Below are 25,464 nucleotides of genomic sequence, written 5' to 3' on the forward strand. Positions count from 1 at the left end.
GACATCTCCGCATCCGGACCCAGGATCCCACTGGTGAGGACTGGGACCAAAGCAGCCAAGCTTTCCCCCAGCAAAGGCTGGCAGAGGGAATAACCTCCAGCCCGGGAGTCCAGCAGGGTTAATCTGTGACTCCAGCAGCCGCTCCACAGGTCCCCGGCGCCGGGAGCTCCCTGTCCTCTGGACCAACTCGGCCGCTCCGGTGGAGAAGAAAAGGGTTTTGGTTGTTGCTGCGTTGCCCAGCAGAGCAGGGAGAAGCCGGTTGAGCAGCACCAGGTGGAGGTGGAGAGGCTGGGAATGGATCCTTGTCTCCAGGAGGAGCAGCAGCTTTGCCTTAGCGAGCCCACGGAGACGCCGAGCAAGCGCCGAGGGCTGGGAGCCAGAGCCAGACACATGCAAAGGAGGAGGAAACCTCGCCTTGCTAACAGGGAGGTGAGGAACCAGCCCAGCAAAGCCCCAGGGGAGGAGGGGATTTGCCATCTCCTGACACCTTCAAGTCCAGACTGGATGGCTTCTCGGGATGATGCTGGAGCACATCACAGGGCTCAAAGCAGAGCCGGGGCTTCAGGGCGGTCCGAAAGGCTGCTGCCATCGTCCCTCCGGCCTTTGAGTCTGTGAACCTCAAATGCTCTGGCATTCAAATGCTCCAAGGAAACCAGATCCGAGTGTTTCGAGGTGGGAAAGCTTCCTTATCCCATCCATCCCCAGCTTCCCACCAACGCTGGGAATCATCGGGGCGGGCGTTTGCCTGCTGAATCCAATGAGCATCACGGTGATGGGGAAACCGAGTCACGGAGCGAGCCAGGAGGACCCTGGGGTCCTGGATTCCCCACTCGTGATTCCAGCCCTGTTTCTCCTCCCAGTAAGCCCAGGAGGGCTGGAAGCAGGGCTCTGCCCATGCCAGGCCTGCAGAAACCGAGGCACGCCACGAGCTGGAGTCCACAGCAGCGGATGCACGGGCAGGAAACCCAACAGGAGCCATAGCCCTGCCTGGGCTCTCCTGTCCCACCCCAGGGACACGGGGGACCCCTCAGCAGCAATGCCCATGGTGGGAATGCTGCTGGTGGATCACCAAAACCAGCCTGGGAATGGGAAGCAGCTCCCAGCCCCAGCACAGGGGCACATTTGCTTGCTTGGCTACACACGCACGCCTTGCTGCCTCCACACAATAGGAGCCTTCCCAGCCATAGGAGTCTTCCCAGGGAGTTCACAGCACATCCCTCGATCCAGAGGCTGCTCCACATCCCTTCCCGTGGCTGGGAAAGCAGCTGCCCCAGTGCAACCCCAGCCCTGCGAGGAACCCACAGACTTCCAGCTCTTCGGTCCGTTGGCACGACCGGGAGCATCGCAGGGATGCGGGAAAGGCCCGTGGGAAGCCCTAGGGGGCTTTAATGCAGCTCCCCCCCGGAGGTCTCATTCTGCTCTCCAATTGCTCAGCGTCAGCTTGGATGCGGAAGGTTTCGTATCCCTTCCAAACTGCCAGCTTTCATTAGGATCCCTCGGGATTGTCACAATATCCACAGGAACGTCCAGCCCCTCACCAAGGCTCCTCCAGCAGGGAATTCCCACTATAGGACAAAGCCCGGCATTTCAATCCCACTGCGTGTCCGGGAGGGATGGAGGTTGCAGTGGGGATGGATTAGGTGCTTCCACGCAGGTAAAAGTGATTGCACCCAGATCTAGAACCAGAGGGAGGAAAACCATGGACAAAACCTTGGGATTTGCATGAGAACAGGGCTTGGTGCAAAGAGAAAAAGGAATTTGCATTGCAAAACACGCCAGCACCAAGGGATGCTAACGGGGGTCCTGCAGGCAGCTGAGCTCCCCATTACCTGCTCCATCCCTCCCATCCCAGGGCTTGGTGCCCGGCCCACATCCACATCCTCCATCTGCCTCATCCCGGGCTCACAGAGAGCACCCAGGGCTCCCTGGGGTGAGCAGCAGCTTCGCCCTCATGGATCCTGGTGCTGGGAAAGGCGATGGGACGGCACCGCGATGCGCACCCAGCACATGGCCAGCCCCACGGTGAGATGCTGGAGCTGCCAGGTCACCCCAAATCACATCTCCCTGCTCCAGCCACACCGGTGGCACCTCCGGGATGCTGGCACAAACCCATGCTCACCCGTGAGCACAGGGGAATGCAAACCCCGGCCTCCCAGGCTGCTTCTCTGCTGCTCAGGAGCATCCAAGTGGAGCTGCAGGATGCTTGGACGGGGCAGGCCAAGGAGATGCTGGGATCCATCCTCGTGGTCCAGGCTGTTGCTTTGATTCCAGCGTGTTCTCCAAGAGCATCGCTGGAAGCTCTGTCCCGAGGCGCTGCTGTGACACCCCAAAAGGTCAGTTCCTGCCCCAAAGGGACACTTGCAGAGCGCTTTTGGGTCAATTCCGGATCTGCTCCATCGGCTCTGGGTGCCTAAATCCTGCGAGGCTGTGCTGGGCAGGCAGCAGCATCTGCCTCTCGGAGCCTGGAAAAGCGGCATGGAGACAGGATCCATCCGGGTCCAGGCAAGGAGCGAGGCGATCACATTCACCCACGGACCGTGGGGCTCGAGGCAGGGCCAGGTTAAGCCCAAGGTGGGAAACACCTTTGGAAGCAAAGAATCCCTGGCGTGGGGTCCAGCTTTGGTGATGCCCATGGGTCTGAGCACTGGAGCGGGAGCAGGCAGGGAAGGGCAGCCAAGGCTGGTGCTTCTCCCCAAGGCCCCTTCCCCAGCATCCTGCCTGGACAATAAAGCCATAAAGCATCTGCTAGGCCTCAGACAGCAGAACCAAAGTCAGACCAAAGACCTGGGGCTGATTCAGCCCGGCCTGACACCGGGGAGATGGGCTCCCGGCCTGACACCGGGGAGATGGGCTCCCGGCCTGACACCGGGGAGATGGGCTCCCCGCTTGCCCCCAGCTCCCTCCAGCCCCATTGTGTGTGAGCTGGTGGAAACAGCTCCCTGTGAAGGCAGCTGAAGGAGCAGGGGGTTGGCAGGCGACGACCCCAGCCCTGTGCCCATCCCCTGGGCTATGCCCCCCGGATGGGGCTGCCCAAAGGGACCCAGCACCCTGCAACCATCACCCGGTGAGGAGCCATCACCGGCTCCAATGAAATCGGCTGCTAATTAAAGCAGGTCTCATCCTGAGCTCCCCCCCAGCACAAAGACAGTGTAAATACAGAGGAGAAGCCCTGTGCAGAGATCACATCTGACTCAGGCTGCCTCGGAGCCCAGCTTGGTCCCAGCACAATCCCGAATTGCTGTGATTAAGCAACAGCCGTTCCCAGAGGCTCCATGGAGATAATATTTAATTCTTCTCTTTTCTTTTTAACCTCTGCCTTGGTTATTATTATACCAAGGCCTGGAGGGGGCAAACAGCCTCTACGCCCTCTCCTAAGGAAATCAAGCCTCTCACCCCAGACAGAGCAGCAGGGCCGATGTCTGAGCCCGCGCCCGGTGTAGAGCGGAGGGAACTCCCTGCTGGCTCAGGGCAAGGTGCCAGCATGGGACCAAGATAAACCGGATCAGGATCCGGCCGAGTCTCTCGCAGGTGAGCATTCCGGCACGGACGGACCGACCCTGCCCCATGGATGCCACGGATCTGGCAGGAGCATCGCCTGCTTTCGCGCTTCCGAGCGGCCACCCAGCCCCGGTGCGGGGCAGGTAGCGGGGTGCGTGCCCTATGGATGCCCACCTCCGTCCCCATTACGGCTTGCGGGGAGGAAGCCCGGCGCTTACACCCGCGCTGGGCACAAAGGGCTTGGAGGCCGCCGGGTGGTTGCCGGTGGAAGCATTCCCATTGCCGAGCGGGAAAGCCACGGGCACCGGTGCCAGGCTGCATCCAGCCGGGAGGACCCGGCCCTCGCTGCGGCACCCACCGGGAGGCTCCCGAAGATGCAGCGGAGCCCTGGGGCAAGGCAGCGAGCGGGGGCATCCCCAGCGCGCCCCGAACCCCGGCCGGGGAAAAGGGGGGGGTTATGGGGAACCCCGCACCCTCCGCACCCCCCGCGGGAGCCGGGCTCGCCCCGCAGCCGCTCCCCGCCTGGCCGCCGGCCCAGGAAAGTCCCCGGCTTCCCAGGCCCCATCCTGCGGGGCGAGCCCAGCCCCAGCCCCAGCCCCAGCCCGGTCGGGTCCCGCTCCCCGCGGGGCTCGCTCCGCTCCCCGCTTCCCCCCGCACTCACCACGGTTCCCCCCGCACTCACCATCGCCGCCGCACCTTTGTGCGCGTCCCGCCCCCCCCCGGCACCGAAATCCCGGGGCTGCTGCTGCTGCTGCGGCGATGGAGGAGGAGGAGGAGGAGGAGGAAGAGGAGGAGGAGGCGGAGGAAACCCCGAATCCCAGCGGATCGGCCCCCCCCCAGCCCCGCTCCGCCGCTCCCCGGCCCGCAGCCCCCGCCCGCGCCGCTGTTCCCGGCCGCTCCCCCCGCGCCCGCCCATTGTCTCCGCTCCGCGCTCCAGGGCCATTGTCTTGGGGGGGGGGGGGGGGGGGGGGCACCTCCACCCTCCCCCCAACCCCGCCTTGACCCCCCCTTATTACCTGCTGATGGGAATGGGGCCCCCCCTCCGTGTGGACCCGCACCCGGGGATGGAGATGGGGGTGCGCGGGGGTCCCCGATGATTGCGTTGTGGGGGGGGGGGGAAGGCTGAAGGTGAAGCCCCACGAGATTCGGGTCCCCCCACTCGTGTCCCCCCCACTCCCCCGAGCTCGGGTAGGGCCAGACCAGGAAGGAGGAGCCTTCCCCATGGGAAAGGTGCCCCCGAGGGGTGACAGCCCCGCGGCCGTGCCCCCGTTCGCCCGGCTCTGGCTCTGCCCCGGGATTGCCCCGGTGCCGGGGTCCAGCCCCGAGCTGGGTGGGAGCACCCGGGAGACCCCGGCCCCTACGTCCCCCCCCCCCCCCAGCGACAAGGGACAGGCGGGGAGGGGGGACGGGGAGGGCTGGAACACACTGGGCCGTGCCCCCCCCCCCAAAAAAAAAGAGGGGGTCCTTTATAGGGGGGGCTCTCAGGTCTTTGGAGCAGCGCAATCCCCTCTGCTGATGAGGGGGGACCCCCAATGACATCTGCCCCCCCCCCCCGGCCCCAGAGCGCTCTGCAAAGCCAGCCCCCGCCCCTCAATGGGGCCGTGGGAACTGGGGAGCAAGAGCCGCGGCGGGGACGCGTCACCTGCCCGGAACAGCCGCGCCGGGCGCTTGGTATCAATGAGAGAGGCTGGGAAGGGACCGGGCCCGCCTCCCTGCGCTGGCCAATGGCGTGAGCCGGGAGGAGAGCGCGGCGCGCCATTGGCTGGATTTAAATGGCTTGTTTTGCCTTAATGGGGAGGAAGGTTTGGGGAGGGAGGAAGGGAGCCGTGGGGCGGGGGCTTATCCATCCCATCCCCATCCCCATCCCCATCCCCATCCCCATCCCCATCCCCATCCCCATCCCCATCCCCATCCCCATCCCCATCCCCATCCCCATCCCCATCCCATCCTAATCCCATCCTATCCCTATCCCCATCCCCATCCCCATCCCCATCCCATCCCATCCCCAGCCCATCCCATCCCGCCCCACAGGGTTCCTGTGCTGTCTGAGCTCTGGCCCAGCTCAGCCCATGCATTTTGGGGTCACCTTCCTGCCCGTGTGTGCCCCAGGGACCAAGGCACCAGGCAGGTGGTGCCCAGCACCATCCATGGAGCAGCCAGAACTGCGTGGTCCAGGCTGGGTTCTGGCTCAGAGGGAAGGGGTGACCGGAGCTGGAAGCTGCAGGACGGAGCTTGGGGCCCTTTGAGAGGACCCCTGATTTGGCCAGCTTGTCCCCCTCTTTTTGACTGAGGGTCTTGGCTATCATTGAGGAGCCCGTCTAGGAGCCGTCGCTGTGATTCCTGCTCTGGGGTGCCCCACGCAGCTCACCCCAGGATACTTATCCCACTGCTTTCCCACTTGGCTCAATGGGCCAAGTCACCAGAGTGGCCCTGAGGTGTAACCTCAAGGGTGCAGGACTTTGGGTCCCTCTGCCCTCCCTTCCCTCTGCAGCTGCCCCCGGCTGTCCCCTCGCTCCTGTTCAGGCTCCGGGAGTGATTAATGGGCCCTGGGAGCTCATTCCTGGCCAGCTGGGGTTGCTGGAGCCTCCCTGCCAGCTGGGAAGGGCCCCATTGTTCCCCCTTGTGATTTATAGGGACGTCCCCTCCGTCCGCACCCTGCTCCCGGGACTCTGCGAGGCACCCGGCCAAAGGAGCACCCGGGATCAGCGGCGCACAGGGTGCTGGGTGCTTCGGAAAGGACTGCCCAGGACCAGCTCTGTCTGCGCTCTGCAGAGCAGGGGAGACCTTCCAAAGCCCTCATGTCACACACCACCATACACGGCCCCTCGTGCCCACCAGACCCCTCTCTTGGCCCAGAGCTGCTCCGCCACCCTGCGCACCGACAGTGACGGGTCCGACACTCATCAGTCCCGAGGAGCAGAGCTGGGCTTCCTGCTCCATAAGGAGTGGGTAACTCCAGGGATTAGGAGTCTAAAAGAAGAGAGCAGGGTGGCTGCCCTCCCTGGCTGGGACCAGCAGCATCCAACCACATCTGGAGGCATGGCATCATGAGACCCTTGTTCCTTTTGGGTCAGGGCCTTTCTCTCCCAGATGCCCACCTCCCATTGGCATCATGGCCATGGGGACGGGACCTCCTGCGCTCCGAGCCAAGCACGAAGCGAGCAGGAAACAGGGGATGCTTTTGGGGAGGTCACCAGGGACCGTTTGCCTTCATCCCTTGTCCCGATCCCAGCCCTGCCTGAGACCTGCAGCGGGTTTGGGCTGGGTCCCACGGCACGGCACAGGGATGCTCCCCGGCCTGGCTGGCAGGGGATGGGGGTACCCAGCCCTGGGCAGGGGGAAAGGGGGAGTTCTGATCACAGGGACCCAGCAGATGGCACTGGTGCCTCACAGAGGGGCTGGGGACACTGCTGCTGCTGCTGCCCCCCCCCAGGACCAGGGCACAGGCAGCCTGGGGCAGCAGGAACAAGGGATTCACCCTTCCCAGCCCGGGCTGTCACATCCTGCCCTGGCTGCTCCCTGCTGGCTGAGGAAGGGACGTGGGACAGGGCCAGGGGCCATCCCCACCCCCTGGCAGTGCTCAAGGCCAGGCTGGAGCATCCCGCTCCAGTGGAAGGGGTCCCTGCCCGTGGAGCTGGATGAGCTTCCAGGTCCCTCCCAACCCAAACCTCGCTGGGATTCCATGGTTGTGTTTTCCGTGGGTTCTGCTTTTCCACTGTGAAACGTTCCTTGAGCATCCCCCTAGCTGCGCACCGGGACTGGGGTCCTCCGGAGGCCTTGAGGAGGATGGAAAGATGGAGATGTGTACGGGGAAGGAGAGGGAGAGAAGGAAACAGCTGTGGGAACAGGAAAGGAGTTGGGAAGTGGGAGTTGGGTGGAGGAGAAGCGGAGCTGCCCGCTCCCTGCCTGCCCGCAAGCACGAAGAGCAGGCGAGGGACCCGATCGGTCGGAGATGGCAGCGAGGCCAGAACCAGCATCCGAATTAGCGTGAAGTGTTTCCATTGTGCGAGGCACAATGAGGACCATATGTCAAGGCCGGGGCCCGCAGCCGGGAACAAACAGGCCCTGAGGAGGTTTGGGAGCTGCTGCGTGGAGCTTGCACTGCCCTATCCCATTGCCACCTCCCAGAGAGAGGATGGAGGTGGGATGGAGACGGGATGGACATGGGATGGAGATGGGATGGAGGTCGATGGACATGGGATGGAGATGGGATGGAGGTGGGATGGAGACAGGATGGAGACAGGATGGAGGTGGGATGGAGATGGGAAAGAGGTGGGATGGAGGTGGGATGGAGACAGCATGGAGATGGGATGGAGATGGGATGGAGGTGGGATGGAGACAGGATGGAGGTGGGATGGAGATGGGATGGAGGTGGGATGGAGGTGGGATGGAGGTCGATGGACATGGGATGGAGATGGGATGGAGGTGGGATGGAGACAGGATGGAGGTGGGATTTAGGTGGGATGGAGACAGGATGGAGGTGGGATGGACATGGGATGGAGATGGGATGGAGACGGGATGGAGGTGGGATGGAGGCAGGATGGAGATGGGATGGAGGTGGGATGGAGGTGGGATGGAGACGGGATAGAGACGGGATGGAGGTGGGATGGAGACAGGATGGAGGTGGGATGGAGACGGGATGGAGATGGGATAGAGGTGGGATGGAGATGGGATGGAGATGGGATGGAGACAGGATGGAGATGGGATGGAGACGGGATGGAGGTGGGATGGAGGTGGGATGGAGATGGGATGGAGGTGGGATGGAGATGGGATGGAGATGGGATGGAGGTGGGATGGAGATAGGATGGAGATGGGATGGAGGTGGGATGGAGATGGCCGCCCAGCATGAGCATCCCTGTGCGGAGGCTGGGTCTGGATGCAGGCAGCGGGTACATGGGGCATCCCAAGGGGTGATCACTGGGGAGAAACCCCTGTGCTGGGACAAAAAGGGAACCTGGGAGCGCTGAGGTCCCTCTCCGTGCCCCATCGGAGCTATTGCCCGGTGCAAAGTCCCCTTCCTCCTTCCCTTCTCCCTCCCCCTGTTTATTCTCTCCCTTTGAGGCAGCTCTGCTGAGCCGAGGCCAATTGATTAGAGGCAGAAATTTGGAGCAAGCGGCGGAGCAGCTGCAGCCCTGCCCCTGGGGATGCCCCGCATCCGCGCAGACAAAGGACACGAGCCGCAAACCTGCTTCCCAGCACAGCTCGGGGTGGGCTGGGGGAGCAGGGAGAGGGCTGGGGGACACCGGGAAGCCGTGGGTGACGTCGGTGCCGCCGCTGATTTCCCAGGGGGGGCCACGGGAGGGAGAAGGTGATTTATGGGGTGGGGTTGGGGATGCTGATGGCTGGAGCAGATGGCCTCATCCTGCTGCTGTCACCAGAGCCACTGGGCCGCTCCGGGTCCGTTTATCCCAGCAACTCCAAGCTGGGCTCAAGCCGGGGCTGTGGAGTGGGGGAAAGCCAAGGATGTGAAGCGAGCCCGGATCTGCTGCAGCAAAGAGGACCCATCCTGGTCCCTGCGGGATGCCCTCCCTTCTACAGCCATCGGCTCCTGCATGGGGGATCCATCACCCCCGGCACCGAGCAGCGCAAGGGATGGGTAAAACCAGCATTCAAGGGAAAGCAAAAGGGAAGCCGGGCGCTCCAGGTTCAGGATCCCCCTTTCGCTGCAGTTTAATTCATTTCCCCTCCCCAGCTTCCTTGTGAACTCCGCAATACCAAAGCCTTGCTCAGGCTGAGCAGCCCGGAGGAGCAGGCGCCGGGGCAGAGCACGGAGCAGGGTTTTCCAGCCTGGCCGCTCCGGCCGTGGGTTCTGGGTCTGTTTGCTGGCTCCCCTTTCCCCCAAAGCGCACAAAGCGGCAAGTAAATAATAATAACATTTATCAATAAATTAATCCAATAAATATCCTCGTGGCACAGAGACGGGGCTGGGGAGGGGCGGGGAAGGGGGGGGGGGCTGCCCTGCTCTGGCTTTGCTCGGCCGCTGCCTTGCGATGCAGGGATGGGGGAGCCGGCTCTGGGATGCGCTGCTTGATCCCTCCGGGATCCCCCGTTCACCGGTGAGTCCTTGGGAGGCAGAGGTAGTGAGTATTCCCGACTTTCATGGGCAGGGGGAACGAGGGCCGGAGCGAGGCGGCGCTGGGAGCTGCCAGCACCCGCTGGGATGGAGCCGGATCTTGCCACTGCCAGCGCAAAACGAACTCTTCAACCAACCGAGCCCCCACCAGCGCAAGGCAAAGCAAAGCACTCACTTCTGCAAGGAGCCTTCCCCAGCCTCAGCCTGCCCTTGCTGGAGGAAAGGCTCCTGGGCTCCCTTTCCCCTTCCTGCTCCCAAAGTGCTGATCCACGGCTGGGAGGGACCGGGCTGAATCCCGGCTATGGAAGCCGGGGATGGGGCTGTGCCTGCTTCCTCCCTTCCCCATCCCCACGGCCCTGCCAGCCGCAGGTAAAGTGCAGTTTACCCCAGCCTGTGAAGGTCACCCCGCACCGGGGCCGTGCTGGTGTAAATGGGGGGGGGGGGCCTGGCACCCAGGGGTGAAGCCTCTTTGCATGTGGGTCCCGGTGCCCCCTGTGCTGTGCTTGTGACCCCCCCCCCCCAAGCCTTTTTCACCAGAGCAGTGAATGGGAGACAGAGGAAGAGTGTGGGGGGGGATGAAGTGCTGGTGCCATGGGGTGGTTGTGCCTATCGGTGCCATGGGCCAGACCAGGGGGGCTTCACACTCACTGTGCACTAGTGCAAAAGAGGGCTGGGCAGCAAAGCTTGGGATGCATGGATGTGGGGAGCAGAGTGCTGAGCTCTGGGGAGCCCCCATGTGCAATGGAGGGGCTTGGGGAGCCCCCGGGTGCTGCTCCAGCCTGGAATGGCTCCGGCACCTGGCAGGCAGCACAGCGAGCATCCCTCTGTGCTCCAGCTCACCGGGAACCCACCGCTGGCATCCAGGTCCTGCCAGGGCTGCAGCACATCCTTTAGGGGTGTGCAAAGCCAGGGAGCTGCTCTGCACCCTGGGGCTGCCTGGTGGTCCCGGATCATCCTGACGTGGTCCTTTGGGTGCCCAGCACGATGCCCAGGAGCAGAACAGCAGCAAACAGAGAGAGTGCCCACGCTGGCTGTGCCGGGGGGGTGCTTGGTGGGAGAAGGCGCAGACAGACGGACGGACAAGGTTTCACGGGTCCATTTCTCCGTGGCTCGTGTTAAAGAGGTGCCACGCAGACAGGCTGGGGCTCAGTGGCTCCTGTGTGTGTGGGTCAGGGAGCAGATGGGGCGGGCAGACGGGCGGACTCAGGATCCAGCAGGCAGCACGGGTGGGATGCGCGGCAGAAGGACGGACAGAAGCTGGAAGCAGACACGGCCAGCCCAGGCTTCAGGCAGCAGATCCAGCAGGCCAGACAGATGGTGATGGACCAAACAGCCAGCCTGACTCGAGCAGGATGGAAAGACAGACGGACTTGGGCTTGGTGGTGGGGAAATACAGGACATGGTTCAGAGAGGGGGTAGAGCAGACAGCCGGGGACGCGGTCCATTTGAACAGATGGGTGGACACAGGCAACAGCGTTTTGGATGCCTGATGCGTGGGTCGGGTCGTAGACGGACAGACGGACTTGAGCCCTTGGCTCGGGCGCCCAGCACGTGTTCAGGTCGGAGATGCGGCAGCCGGCGGGATGAGCACGGGCCGGGCGGCTCAGACATCCAGCACATGGTTCAGGTAGGAGATGTAGCAGATGGCCAGGCGCAGGATCTCGATCTTGGAGAGCTTCTTGTCCGGCGGGAGGGTGGGCAGCAGCTTCCGCAGCTCCGCAAAGGCCATGTTGAAGGCTTCGACGCGGATGCGCTCCCGCGTGGCGTGGGCTGTCCGGTACTTGGCCGTGGCCCGGCGCCGGCGCCGGCGCTCCTCCCGGCTCAGGTGCTGCAGGTCCTTCTTCACTGCTTCTCCCGGCTCCATCCGGGATGGAGCGCACAGACCGACGGCGCCGGCGTCCTCAGGGCCGCCCGTGTGGACACCGCCGCAGTCGCTGAAGACGGACTCGGACTCGGAGTGTGTCGGGGCCAGGTCGAGCTCTGTCTGGTCCGAATTGAGCATCATCGCTGCCGAGGAAGAGCAGGCAGCGGGATGGGTGCTCCGGGGCCGCGGCAGGACGGACTGAGCCAAGCACGGCGCTGGAGCAGAGCTGCTCTGCTTTAGTGACAAGGTCTCCGGCTCACAGCAAGCTCCGGGCTATTCTCCTCCTCTTCATCCTCGTCACAGTCTCTGCAAGGGAATTTGAAGTTTTTCCCTTTTTCCTGGAAAACTCGAGGGGTGGCCGACAGCGACCGCTACAAATGATGGGTGAACGATGGCAGGAGGCATATAAAATAAATAGGGAGATGAGGAAATATCCCCTGTATGCGCTCAGAGATCGCGGGCTCTTCCCTTGCAGCCGTGGCAGGACCCAGTTCTGGAGCTGTCGGTGTCAGAGCCGGACTCCTGCGTGCTCTAGAAAACAGAAGCACAAGGGCTCTCAGTACGAGGGCTCTCAGTACGAGGGAGAGAACCCGGCTCTTTGCTCCCCTCCTTGCCCTGCAGCATCGGTCCCAGACGGAGCAGGACCCCATCCTGGGATCGGCTCCGGGATCCCGGGCACGGAGGGTGGAAAGGAGCCGGTGGAGCGGCTCTGGGAGAAGGTGGGAGCCGTTTCTCCTGCCTCTCCGGAGAGATGCCAGGTGGTGGATGAGCAAAGGGGAAAAGCAGAGTGCAGGGGCGAGAGGCAGGGGGGGCTCATTGTACACTAAGTGAGCCCGTATGTCACGGAGCCTGGCACCCCCGACATATGGAACCCAACACAGCTGCTTTGCTTGATGTGTCCAAAGAGGCGCTGGCTCCCCGCTCCCTCCGGGATGCTGCGCCGCTGGCTGGGAAAGCTGCCTCTCCTCTCCCTTCTCCTCCCTCCCCATCGCTGCCTTCCCTGCGCGGCTCCAGCACTGGGTAAAGCAGGTCCTGCTGCAGGCGCATCTTCCCCCTGGGCAGGGGAAGGGGAACCAACGTCCGATGGGGAAACGCTGGCAGCGTGGCTGGGAAGGCAGCCAGGCGGAGATGTACAACCCATTCCCTCTCTTGGGCCTGACAGGCTTGTAATGAGCCATAGGAGTGAGAAAAGGGAACGAAACGGACGGGGACAGGCGATGACGGGGGAGAAATCGTCCATATCCCGCTTTAAAAGAGTGGTGTGTGGGGTGTTTGCAGAAAGGAACCCCATAGAACTGCATAGAAATGACTGCGCATCCCCCCCGAGCACCCCTAAACACACGGGGCTGCTTCTTTGCACGCTCCAACACACACACGGGTGCACATCCACATGCACGTTCCCCAGCACATAGGTGCAAATGTTCCCAGGCAAAAACTCCACATCCATTCACGAGCAAGAATTTACCCTCGCTTGTAAACGTGCCCCAAGTCGGGCATCTCTGCACACACACACACACACACACACACGCTCCCCACTGAACCATGATATCCGGTTTTCACCAAAGAAACTCCCCTGGGCTGGTTTTCTCTAACACAAACCACTGCCGCTATTAAAGGAAAAGGCCCAAATCCCAAACAAGAAGTTTAGGAAGCCCGGCCAGAGCTGATGGAGACGCGGCGCTCGGCATCCACAAGGCTTTGAGCTCGCCGTAAACTGCACTGCCCTCAGAGCACGGCTGAGGTTTGTGTTCAGCTTCTGCCCCTGCCGTCGAGGGAGGACAAACCAGGGACCAAGCACCACGGCCAAGGTGGGAGCGTGGGTCCCGGGTGCCGGAATCAGCCCCATCTGCCGCAGCCATTCCCTGCATCCTGACTCCTGCACCTCGTTTAACCTCCTCCATCCCCCCTTTTTTCCCCTTCTGCTCCTATCCCCTTCCCACGGACCCAGGACCTCCTTCCCGATGCAGCCCCATCCTGCAGCCGCCCTGCCCTCAGGAGCAGCGTGCCCATGGATGATGACCCCAGCAGGGCAGGGATGCTGCTCCAGCCACAGGCGCGAGCTCCGGAGCGGCCGCAGTGTGGAGGAAGAGGGGAGGTTGGCTCTGGGTTGACACATGATGGGTCTGCACCTCCGGTGCTAGGGCCATGGTGAGGTCAGGGCATGGACATCCAGCATCACGCTTGCAGCTTGCAGGAAACCCTCTCCCCCCGCTGCTGCATTGGACCCCTTGCACCAGCCTCACTCACCTCCTACCTCCCTCCTACCCCAGTGCTGCTGCTCGGAAACCTGCAGGCCCATTCTGCTCTCATGCTGCAAGCCCAGCCTTCAGCACAGGGCAGGGAAGGAGACAAACACCCATTTCCCATCCCCTCCGAGGGCACCAGCCCCCAGGCACGCGTGGGTCACTTCACCCTCCTCCTCCTCCTCGGGCAGGGAGCGATGGCGACCGGTGCACGGAGGGCAGCGGCTGTGGGACAGCAACGCTGCTGGTGCTGTCTGGGGGTCCTTGGGAGTGAATTTGAGGTGCATCAAGCACAGAGGGCAGGAGCCCTGCGTGGGGGTCTCGGTTGCTGCAGGCAGGAGGCACCAGAGCATTTGCATGGAGACAAGTTTCAGTCCCGGCCCCAGATAAACTCCTTATCCCACTCCTCCTTCACTGGCTTGGTCCAGTCCTCAAAGCGCTTTCCCTTTGCAGGGGTGACTTGTGCTCTGAGTGGCTCCTTCTCACTTTCCCTCAGAGGAACTGTAAAGTGCCACCCTCCTGCATTCATCCATCACAAGAAGCTCTTTTAAACCTGCGCTAAACAGCCCTGCCTCCAGCAAAACCCCAGGATCGATGTCCGAAGCCTCCCTGGCCATGCAAAGTCTGTCTGGGACCAACTTCCAGGCCACCTGAATGGAGCTTCCTCCTCAGAAATCCCCCATCCCATCACCAAGCCCAAAGCAGAGGATGCACCCGCAGGTTTGTGCATTAAACCTCAGCCCAAAGTCGAGCCCCCTTCCCCACGGATGTTGCCACGTGGACCACGCTGCTCCTCTCGCCATCCTCCCCACCTACCACATTCCCATTCCAGCAGCACCAAACCCCGCAGCCACATCCAGAGCACCACGGAGCCATGCCAGGACAGCCACCTTACCCCCAAGCCGATGACCATTCCCAGGCTCCAGCTTCCCTCTTCTAGGACGAAGCTCCAGGTAATCCAGGGAGGGAGGAACCGCTTGGCTCATCCGTCCATCGAGGAGGCAGAAAGTTTCCCTGCGCGCGCACCGGGTCCTGCTCCCTGGGATGGACTTGGGGGGTCAGGGAGAACCCCCCAAGAAGCCTTGGGGCCCAGGCATGCTACTCCTTGGGCAGGAGCAGGAGCAGGCCACGGTGCTTGGAGATGGGCACCCCAAGGAGGCATGTGCCCCATCGCTATTTATACACCCCAGCCTCGCACGCCGGGTCCGACCCCGGCTGCCTCATTGGCCGCTCCGGTGCTCCCCCCCTCATAAATATTAAAGTCAAGAGAGGGGATGCCATTGGCTGTGCAGGAGGTTGGAGCCCCCGGGAGAGGAGGGAGGTGGAGGTTGGATGTGGTCCTGGAGGGTGGATGGAGGTGGTGGGCTGGGAGGGAGGGAGGGGGTGCCCGGGGAGAAGGCGACATCTGTTCCCTGTGCATATTTCATAAGGAGGAATAGAGATGGGAGTGGATGTGGGAAGGGGAGAGGGGCCCACAGGCAGGCAAAGTCCCTGCGCTGGGGCGGGATGAGGAGCAGCAGGATGGGGCTGAGCTTTCCCGGTGGCTCCCAGTGATGGGCAGCCCCGCAGCCGTGGCGTGGGTGAGCGTGTGTCCGTGGGCAAGCAGCTTGCATGATGCAGGGGTCCCTGCGCCCATGTGTGGGGTGGGCGAGCGCTGGTGGCTGCTCCCAGGCAGGCTCTACCAGCAGCAGCAACTACCCCATGGGTCCTGCTTGGGAGCTGCTGTAGGATTCACCTGTAGTAAAGTTTGGGGAGGAAAGAGGAAGAAAGCGGCGCCCAGAATACACAGGCATTGCTCTGAAACACCAATCCCCTACTGAACCACGAAACACGGATCTCCTCGGTGGGTTAGAACTGGTCTCTACCTCTCACTCTTCTCTGCTTCTGAATCCTCCTCTTAACCTCTGCCTTGAGGCAATCTGCTCTGGTCTGTCCTCACTAAACTCCCTGCATCCCCATCCCACACAGCCGCATCCCTCCCAGGCGCTTCCTGGAGAGCCTCCTCCTCCCATCTTCTCCTTCCACTGAGAGCTGGAGGTTTTGCCTCCCTCCCAAGCCTTGGGTTCCCTGAGGCCGGCAAAGCCCAGGGATGGGCGCTGGCACCTGGGTGATCTCCAGCCCCTGGCAGGGAGCAGCAGATGGGCCCAGGACGCGGCAGAGGGCTCAGGTGGTGCTGAGGAGCCCTCCTCGCCATTGCCATGGCACCCATTAGACACCAATACTCGCCTAATGAGCCCACGGCCATCGCCGCATCCGCCCCGAGCCGGGGTGCGCATCCCTCACGGGCACACGAGCAGCACAGGCCGGGCCCCACGGCCCTGCACGGCCCTCACCAAGCCCTGCCGGCCCCACCGCGCACCCCGCTCCCCTCTGCCCCTGCGTCCCGCCTGGGTCCGCGGCCCCCCGCCGGGCTGCTCGCGGTGATTCCTCACTCCGCGCTCCTCTGTTCCCCTCTGGGTCTCTCCTGTCCCCCCCCCCGCTCCAAGGGCAGCTCCTCTCCCGCTGCCAGGACGCCAGCGGGGCTCTGCCTCTCTCCGCAGCTGAGGCTGGGATGCTGCGGGCATCCTGCCGGGCCCAGCCCGGGGAGCGATGGAGCGGGGCCGAGCTGGCTCCTGGGGCACCAGGTCTGGGGCGTGCTGGCCTCGCAGGACGCAGCCTCCACGTTCCAGCTCCCTTCAGCAGCATCCAGGTTCCAGCTCCCTTCAGCAGCATCCACGTTCCAGCTCCCTTCAGCAGCATCCACGTTCCAGCTCCCTTCAGCAGCATCCACGTTCCGGCTCCCTTCAGCAGCATCCACGTTCCAGCTCCCTTCAGCAGCATCCACGTTCCGGCTCCCTTCAGCAGCATCCACGTTCCAGCTCCCTTCAGCAGCATCCACGTTCCGGCTCCCTTCAGCAGCATCCAGGTTCCAGCTCCCTTCAGCAGCATCCACGTTCCGGCTCCCTTCAGCAGCATCCAGGTTCCAGCTCCCTTCAGCAGCATCCACGTTCCGGCTCCCTTCAGCAGCATCCAGGTTCCAGCTCCCTTCAGCAGCATCCACGTTCCAGCTCCCTTCAGCAGCCTCCGGGTTCCAGCTCCCTTCAGCAGCATCCAGGTTCCAGCTCCCTTCAGCAGCATCCACGTTCCGGCTCCCTTCAGCAGCATCCAGGTTCCAGCTCCCTTCAGCAGCCTCCACGTTCCAGCTCCCTTCAGCAGCATCCAGGTTCCAGCTCCCTTCAGCAGCCTCCACGTTCCAGCTCCCTTCAGCAGCACCCAGGTTCCAGTTCCCATCAGCAGCATCCAGGTTCCAGCTCCCTTCAGCAGCACCCAGGTTCCAGCTCCCTTCAGCTGCCTCCACTCAGGTTCTCGATGCCTCAAGTGGAAGCATTGGCAGATCCATCCTCCCAGGCCAGATCCCTTCGGGAGCACTCTGTGGGACACAAACTGCCCGGCTTAAGGACACAGCAGGGGACACAGCCTGGTGCCAGCCCCCTCTGCCTGCCTGCAGTGACACAAGCACCTCACAGGGACACTTCCCATGAGGCAGACACCTTAACTCTGCCCCGGCACGAGGCAGACTCGCAGCCTTCCTCCTCCTGCAGGTTACCGCAATGGCCCCTTCATGGGCCAGCATCCGCATCTTGCCCTGCCAGGGGGGAGAATTCCATCTGGGAACAGCCCTCAGCTGGGCCGTGCCCCAGGCAGGACACAGCCCCATTGCCAAGGCCCTGTGCACACACAGCTCACGGAGCCTTGCAGGGCTGACCAGCAGATGCGAGATGAAGCCACGGGTCTTGTGGGAGGTGACAGCAAAGCGAGAAACTTAGGACCCCTCTCCTGCAATCCAAGCCAATATCCCCCTCCCCATCCCATCACTGCAGTCCCCCCCGGTCCCTGCTCAGAGCCTGCATCCCACAGGACCTGCCACGGTCCCTGGGAGTTTTGGCTCCTGCCTCCTTCTCCGCTTCCTCAGCGAGGAATCCTGAGCTTCAGATACCCTGAGGCTGCTGAAACCCATGAGGTCCGGGGCCGGGAACAAGGGACCCTCTGCCTTTGCTCTGAGTTTCCCAGATTCCTGGCTGGCAGGAACTGGCATCAAAACCAAGCAGGAGCCCACAGGCTGGAGCCTGCAGAGCCCCTCATTCCCTCTGAGCTCCCGGGCCTGCCTTTCAACGCCTTGTTCAGGAAGGAAGAGGCTGCTGAGCCCCGGTGGGCACCCATCCGGCTTGTTAAACCCTCTTGGGACCTGTGAGCTTGGTGCATCCAGGTGGGGCCGTTGTGGCTTTTCCATCCGAGGGGGATGAAGCCCTCCAGGACCTGCCCACCTCGACCCCCAGGGATCAGAAAGTGTGATGTGGGGCCGGGGGGGGCACGACCCAAGCTGGGTCTTGCTGCCCCAGGGCTCCCATGGGGTGCAAGGAGGGCACGGGGAGGTAGGAAAAGAGAGGAGAAGAGGCTGTGTTTGGCAGGAGATGAGGTGACATATTGCACACAGCCACTGGGGACCACGCTGGCCTGGGCTTGTCAGGAAAGAGAGGCAGCTTTAACCCTTGTGCTGCTGGAGCAGCCCACACACCGTTTGGTAACTCCTCCACAGCGAGGAGCTGCGTGTCCGAACAAGTGGAAGACCTGGAAGGAGATCCCTGCCCCAGCTCCCAGACACTGGGAAGATGCAGTCCCTGGGGAGCATCACCGCTGCTGCCCACCAGCAGGACGGGTACCCATCAGCTGGTACCCTCGTCCGCACGGTGGGACCGCACTCCACCTCTCCAGCAAGGACCCTCTGCAGAGCAAAAGATGCTGAGCCCCTGTGTTCCTGTGGCCACCCAGCTCCTCCCCACGGCAAGGCCTTCTCCAGCAGACCTGCTCTGGACCTCTCCCCACAGCCAAGCCATCAGAGATCTCACCGTTGGTGCCACCACACTTGGTCCAGCCGTGCCCAAAGGTGGTTTGTGGAGGGGGCTGCGCAGGACACGTGTGGGTGGGTAGGAGGCTGAGCAAAGTCCAGCACCCCTCAGCACACTCTCCTCTCCTCTCCTCTCCTCTCCTCTCCTCTCCTCTCCTCTCCTCTCCTCTCCTCTCCTCTCCTCTCCTCTCCTCTCCTCTCCTCTCCTCTCCTCTCCTCTCCTCTCCTCTCCTCTCCTCTCCTCTCCTCTCCTCTCCTCTCCTCTCCTCTCCTCCTCTCCTCTCCTCTCCTCTCCTCTCCTCTCCTCTCTCCTCTCCTCTCCTCTCCCCTCTTTGTCTCCCTGGCTCTCACTGAGTGCAGGTTTTGTGAGCGGTCGGTGACAGACGGCCCTGGTGCTCGATAACCAGACAATCTGTCACCACCACCACTGACAGCTTTCACAAGAAGCCCCCTTCCTTTCATCCTTCCCCGTTCCCTTTGCCTTTGCTTGTCCCCCCTTCCCCACGTGCTCTCTGGCTTTGTTCCCCCCTAAAAGCCAAATAGCGACAGAAGCTCCTGATCATAATATTGCTCTAATCGAGTCTGTCATAATCGGATCCAATCTAATTATGTCCAGATCCCTCTCTTCTCCTGACTCTCTCTATTGCCTGTCCATCTGTCCCTCTCTTCCCTTCCAGTCTTTGTGTCCATCCATCTGTTATCTGCAAGGCCTTTCTCCCTTCCCATCATCTCCCTGGGCCCCTGCCCCATTCACAGCGTGGCCGCCCCGGCCCTTTCCTCCAGCGGCTCCCTCTCCAATCCATCTCTCTTAAAGGCCTCTCCATCAATCCATTTAGCAGCAGCTCCCTGCCTCCTCTAGCCCATCTGCTTCTCTCTTTCTGCTGGCTGCGAGATGCAGAGATGCTGTTTTGTTTGTCTGTCGATCTTGATTAGCCCCAGAAACCTCGCTGTTAAAGCTGTGCTGGCGCTGGGGAAGGATCACCTGGGTAGCAGAGCGCTGTAGGTCCTAAGCAGCATCCTCCATCCCTGCCTCACTCTCTACCTCCTCCAAGCAATTGCACCACACACAAGCACTCAGGCTGGACATGAAAGGATGGAGCCCCAGGAGCCCAGGGCTGCACAAGGCCGGGTGGGGAAGAACAAGCTTGGATCAGTATCTCCCCACGCTGCCTTCCTCCTTCTCTGGCTGTGGTGTTTCCTCCAGGAACACAACTGCCTGGATGATGGGCAGATGGATGGACAGACCCGCAGGCACGGTGCTGCCGGGATCTGCCTGATGTTCTCACTGCATATGGAGAGAGGGCAAGGTAAAGCCCAGCCAGGGCAGTGGTACCCAGCACGGGAACTGGGTGCCCAGGTATCCACGTGCTGAGGGTCAGCGCTGGTCTCTGTGAGAGGCAGCAGAGATGGACCCTGGGCATGACCAAGCCTGGCAGGTCCTGCACTCCCTATCTGTAGCAGTCAGCCCCTGATTTCAAACACATGTTGGACTCATGCTTGCTGCCCTGTTCCTTCAGCTGGACCTCACTGTTGCTCATGGGTGGGATGCAGAAAGCACTTGTGGCATCATGGCAGCAGGATAACGGGAGAGTGACCGTGGGCTACTGGACAGAGCACTGCACTAGGACATAGGACTCGAAGCATCCTTTAGACACCAGCATCACACAAAGGCTCCATTAGGTCTGCATCAAGTTTACTGGTCCACAGACCAAAGACCTGCCAGTCTACATAAGGCAGAGAAGGGGTTCAGGCCCAGGGACTCGAGGTACAGGGCACACAAAGCTCAGAAGTCTTTAAAGTCTTCAGCACAAAGAGCTCAGAGCCATTTCAAGGCACACAGAGGAATAGCTCTTGTGGCAGATAACAGGGTCTCTCCATGTATTGATTTGGGTGTTTAAGCTAAATAATCCATGCCTGAGCAATTGTCACTTGTGAGAACAGGGTCTGGTTGCCTGTATATGCCTCAGAGCAGAGCGTGGAGCAACACCTCGGTCTCTCTAAAGCCTGAGCTTTACCAGGCAGGCAACAGCCACCCTGCAACACTGACCCACAGGGAGAAGCCAAGGGGTGAAGGATGCTCCATGTGGGACAAGGTGACTCCAGCCAGCAGCAGCACCACTGCCCACAGCACAGAGCTCCAGGGCTGGGAGCAGGAGAGGCAGCAGAAGCTGGGGAGGAAGGATGCTACGTGGGTAGCGAACGCATCACCTCGAGGCAGGGAAACAGCAACTCTGAGAAGCACAGTGCTACAAACACTGCCCTGCAGCGTCCCACGCTCAGTCCCCACGTTGAACAAGGCAACTGGAGCTGTTCCTATAGCTCAGCCAACAAACCCTCCTGGCCCTTTGTCTTTCTTTGGCCTCCAAAAATCAAGCCCTTCACCCCCGCCGTGGGCTTCACCCCTGTGATAAAACATAGAAAACCAAGCGTTTCAGACAGCACCGATCTTCCCTTCCTGTCTCCACTGCTTCCTTCTCCCAGAAGCCAAAGAGCCCTGGCTTTGTTCTGGCTGTTAATTAACTTTCCTGCCTCTTAATATTCCAAAGCCATAAAGTTCCCAGGAGCTGGGGGGCCGGGCGCTAAGAAAACACCCATTTCCTCTCCTTTCCTCCTGTCTCATTGACTGGCACCCCCATATGTCTCCCCCCTTAGGCCACTAGGGCAGCTGCAAGCCCTCCTCTCCGGGCTCAGCCCCAGCCCTCTGCCTCCCCCGAGGCAGCTCAGTTCAGAGGTCAAGAGAGTCAGTGGCATCTTCCTTTTGTGCAGCAATCCCTGCTTGGGTCGCGTGGGGAGACAGGGGAGGAAATTGATGCCTGCAGATTATTGTGTGTGCATGGAGGGGGGGGGAGCGTGTGGGTCTCCGGGAGATGCCTGGGGGCTCTATGACAGAGACAGCATGTGCCAGCTGCCCTCCTCAGCAAGGGCTGCCCAAACCCCCTCGTCTGCGCTTTGATGTAGCTGGAGGTGGGGGTAACCCGAGCACTGTCTCGGTACTGGAGGCAGGGGTGAGGGCTCCGTGGGGTTATTGGCAAGGAGAAGACTTCTCAGGGGGTAAAGGGTGCTTTTGGAAGTGAATGAGGGAGGAGAGGGAGGCAGCGATCCCTGCCTTGGCACGCCGCAGCCAAAAGAGCCAGCAGCAGGTAGTGAATGACTTCCCTTCGAGCACAACAGGAAAGGTGGCTCCAGTGTCCAGCTGGATCTTTTCCAGGGCTGCCCTCCTGCACCAGACCCACTGGAGCTGGGAACAGGCGCAGAGCTGCAGCCTTTACCTTCAGGAGCAAAACAGCGCAGGGTGCAGCCAGGCAAAGCCCCTGGGAGCAGCTGCCCCAGCCCTCGCTGCCCTCAAGGGCCTGGTTATGTTTAGGAGCAGCTCAGCAAGACCTGCTGGAAGTTGCATCATTTCTTGCTCCCCTGGCACAGGGCTGCAGAACTTGCTTCTTCCAGGCTCCATCTCTTGCGGGTGAATTTGCCCTGGGCTGCTCAGCCACATTCTGCTTTCTCCCTTGGTTCTTTGGTAAAGTGTTGAGAAGAGGAGAGAGTTGGCAGAGCCCCCATCCCACTGAACCAGCAGAACTGACCTGCTGAACGCGGTGCCTAAAAGGTGCCAAGCGCTTGGACGGAACTCAAAGCTGCCCAGCATCTGTAAGCATCAGGAAGAACAGGTTAGACCAGGAATGATGGAAAACAACCTCAAAATGTAGTTGTTTTGGAAGAAATTCAAGTAGTTGTGCTTTGGAGCAGGAAGCCAAAGCCTTTAAGAGTCAGAAGAGAGCATTTTCCCAGTGCCTGAAGTTCATTGGGATGAACTGGAGTGAGCTTTTGTCTCCCCTGCTGCCTGTGCTAGAGAGATGGTGACCTCTGCCAGCCGGGAGAGTATCTTCAATGACTGCAGCAAGGTTTGCCAGGGGAAATCTGTTGAAGCCAGACACGTATCTCCCATGTATTGTTTCCCAGCTGGACTATGTCCTCTTGGACCAGCCACGACACACCAAGTGATGCCCACTGCATCCCTTCTCTAGACTAAGGTGCTTTCCATATGGTTTGCATAATTCCCCATGCAAACTTTCCTAATTATCAAAGCAAATGGGCTTTGAATAGGGGGAAATTCTCTTGGTCACGTCAGCCACCGGCTCTGCACTGTCACCCAGCGTGACTTAGACTCTGCCTTACCCAGCCAGCACACATCAAACTACCCACGGTTGCTCCTCAGAACTCAGTAATTCCGTTCCTATCACAAAGATAAAAATAGAGCTACATCTGAGCAATACTCACACTACTTTCCATATTGCCTCACCACCCTCATGGTAAAGAACTTCCTTGTATCTAAGCTAAATCCATTTCAGTTTGAACCCGTTACCCCTTGTCCTGTCACTACAGCCCCTAATGAAGAGTTCCTCTCCAGCATCCTTGTAACACCCTTCAGACACTGGAAGCTGCTCTGAGGTCTCCACGCAGCCTTCTCTTCTCCAGGCTGAACAGCCCCAACTTCCTCAGCCTGTCTCCATACAGGAGCTGCTCCAGCCCCTGCTCATCCTCGTGGCCTCCTCTGGACTTGCTCCAACAGCTCCATGTCCTTATGATGTTGAGGACATCAGAGCTGCACACAATGCTGCAAGTGAGGTCTCACCAGAGCATGGCAGAGGGGCAGGATCACCTCCTTTGACCTGCTGGTCATGCTCCTTTTGATGCAGCCCGGGATATGGTTGGCTTTCTGGGCTGCAAGGTTGGAACTGGATGATCTTAAGGTCCTTTCCAACCCTAACTTCTCTGATTCTATGATTAATGTACTGAGAAGGCATTTATTCCCCGTGGCTTATTAGCATTAGGGATGCTCTAATTAATGCACAGTATCTCAGGAGTGATGGGGAAAAGTGCATCAGGGGAGTTATCAAGTTTAAGGTTTGCACAGCTGAGGACAGCTGCTGTTATACTGCAGGGGCAGGACCAACTTTGGCAGCCCCAAACCAAGGGCTCTTCGTTACAAAGGAAGGTACACACAAGGCATCAAACCGGTTTCATTTTAAACTGGGAACACCTATCTTCTGCAGATAACTGTGCTCAGACTGAAGGCACGGAAAGGATGGCTTAAGAGGGAGCTTTTGAGGGCTAAGACACTAACTCTGGGCTTAAGGCAGCAGACAGCAGCTCCCTGCGGGGCAGTGATTTAACAGCCATACACAAAAGCAGCAAAGGCTCTGCTGGTCCCAGCGGAGGGGAAGGAGCACGCCCAAACCCACTGTCAGCTCTTTGTCTGAAGACCAGGAGCGAGACTGCACAGCTGAACAGGTCACAGAGACCCCAGCTCCTCCCACCCTGCCCCGTTCAGGATGGGGCGAGGGATGCAGGTGAATGGGAGGCCTTTTTGCACGGTCTTGTTTCCGTGTAAAAAAAATGGGATTGCATTCTCCACGACAGGAAAAGCAGCTCCTTTCCCCAGCGTTCGCTTTCCTGTAACAAAACACCTTCGTATTTCAAGCACCGTTCACCTCAGGGTCTCAAAGGCATCCCCTCACCCCTGTGACAAAGGGCAGTCGCAGGGTCCGTGGCACTGGTAGAAGGGCACTGCAAGCAGGAGGGAGCTGCAGCCCTGGGGAGGACAGGGAAGAGAAACCCAGGGGCTAGGACTCACTCTCGTAGCTCATTTCCTTCCCAGATGAATCCCACAGTCCTGTTTCTCCCCCACCCCCTTCCCTCCAACCCTCAGGCCCGATTCCCCAGGGGAGGAAGGCTCCGATCTGCACGGCACAAGCCTCATCATCAAAAGCCAGCTGAGCAAAACGAATTCACTGACCATGGCAAAACGCAGCCAGGAGGGCTGGAAACACCTCTGGCTCCTGCCTCTCCTTCCACCCCTCTGCACAGCAACACTGCTGGCACCAGGAGAGTTCGAGGGACACACAAACCCCCAGCTCAGGGTACATTTTGGGCTGCCAATCAAAGACTTACAGTGTTCTCCGGTGCTGGCAGCAGGAGGGGAAATGTGTCTCTGCTGCAGTGCCTGCCAGCCAGCCCCCTTTGCTTCTCCCCTCCTTGTCAGGCACTGATAGGAGCGTTGCTCATCGTGCTGTCCACAGGGGAGACCTGTTGGCCATCCAAGGCCCAGACAACAGAGGCAGCTGTTTGTTCTCCTCGCCAGAGAGCGAACAAAAAGCTGGGAGTGGAACATGGTGCTGAGAGTGGTAAAAGGGTTGATTTCTGGTTGTATGGATGGGAAAAACGATGCAGAAGCCTCCAGGGGAAAGAAAAAAAACAAGGACAGAGCCTAGGTTTGAGAGATGGGAGAGACAGCAGTATGGGAAAGACAGGGTTTTAATATGAAAGTGATATCAAGGACACTTGAGTATATAGAGTCACAGAACAGTCTGGGTTGGGAAGGACCTTAAGATCATCCAGTCCCAATCCCCTGCCACGGGAAGAGATGCCTCACACCAGACCACATCACCCAAGGCTCTGTCCAACCTGGCCTTGCACACTACCAGGGGTGGAGCATCTTCTTTGGGCACCCTGAGCCAGCACCTCACCACCCTCACAGTAAAGAACTTCTTCCTGATATCCAATCTGAACTTCCCCTGTTCAACTTCAACCCAATATCAACCCCTTTGCTGGTCAGCCATCACCAATCCCAACATCTCTCCCCACAGCACTGCTCCACGAACGAAGCATTTGCAGTTTGACATATAAAAAGCCTAACATGAACTTACCTTAGGGAAGGCAAAACAATCCTCTGCCAGCCCACACAGTTGTGAGGTCCTCGTCTCACCCCATGTAATTCCACACACAGAAAGAGCCTACTTGGATAATTCTGGGGAAGGGATTTTGTTCTGCCAAAGTTGGAAGGAGGCCAAAGATTAGGAGTTAGAGGCTATGAAAATCCTTATTGTAAAGACAAGACATCCCCATG

The 25,464-nt window shown here is 60.6% G+C and overlaps 3 protein-coding genes across 3 annotated transcripts in view; 1 reads left to right on the plus strand and 2 right to left on the minus strand.

The window, feature by feature from the left end:
• Positions 1-25,464, minus strand: part of S100A11 (S100 calcium binding protein A11) — a 112,820-nt gene that overhangs the window by 51,063 nt on the left and 36,293 nt on the right. The window lies entirely within an intron of this gene.
• COPA (COPI coat complex subunit alpha) overlaps positions 1-25,464 on the plus strand; it is a 79,403-nt gene that overhangs the window by 19,933 nt on the left and 34,006 nt on the right. The window lies entirely within an intron of this gene.
• Positions 11,147-11,576, minus strand: NHLH1 (nescient helix-loop-helix 1). Its single transcript, XM_057423293.1, has one exon. It carries the CDS (start codon positions 11,574-11,576, stop codon positions 11,175-11,177), a length of 402 nt encoding a protein of 133 aa, XP_057279276.1. The 3' UTR covers positions 11,147-11,174.

This window comes from Pezoporus wallicus, unplaced genomic scaffold (genome assembly GCF_028554395.1).
Source record: "Pezoporus wallicus isolate ANWC-B61680 ecotype Strahan unplaced genomic scaffold, APGP_CSIRO_Pwel_v1 scaffold_8441, whole genome shotgun sequence".
NCBI classification, from domain to species: Eukaryota; Metazoa; Chordata; class Aves; order Psittaciformes; family Psittacidae; genus Pezoporus; species Pezoporus wallicus.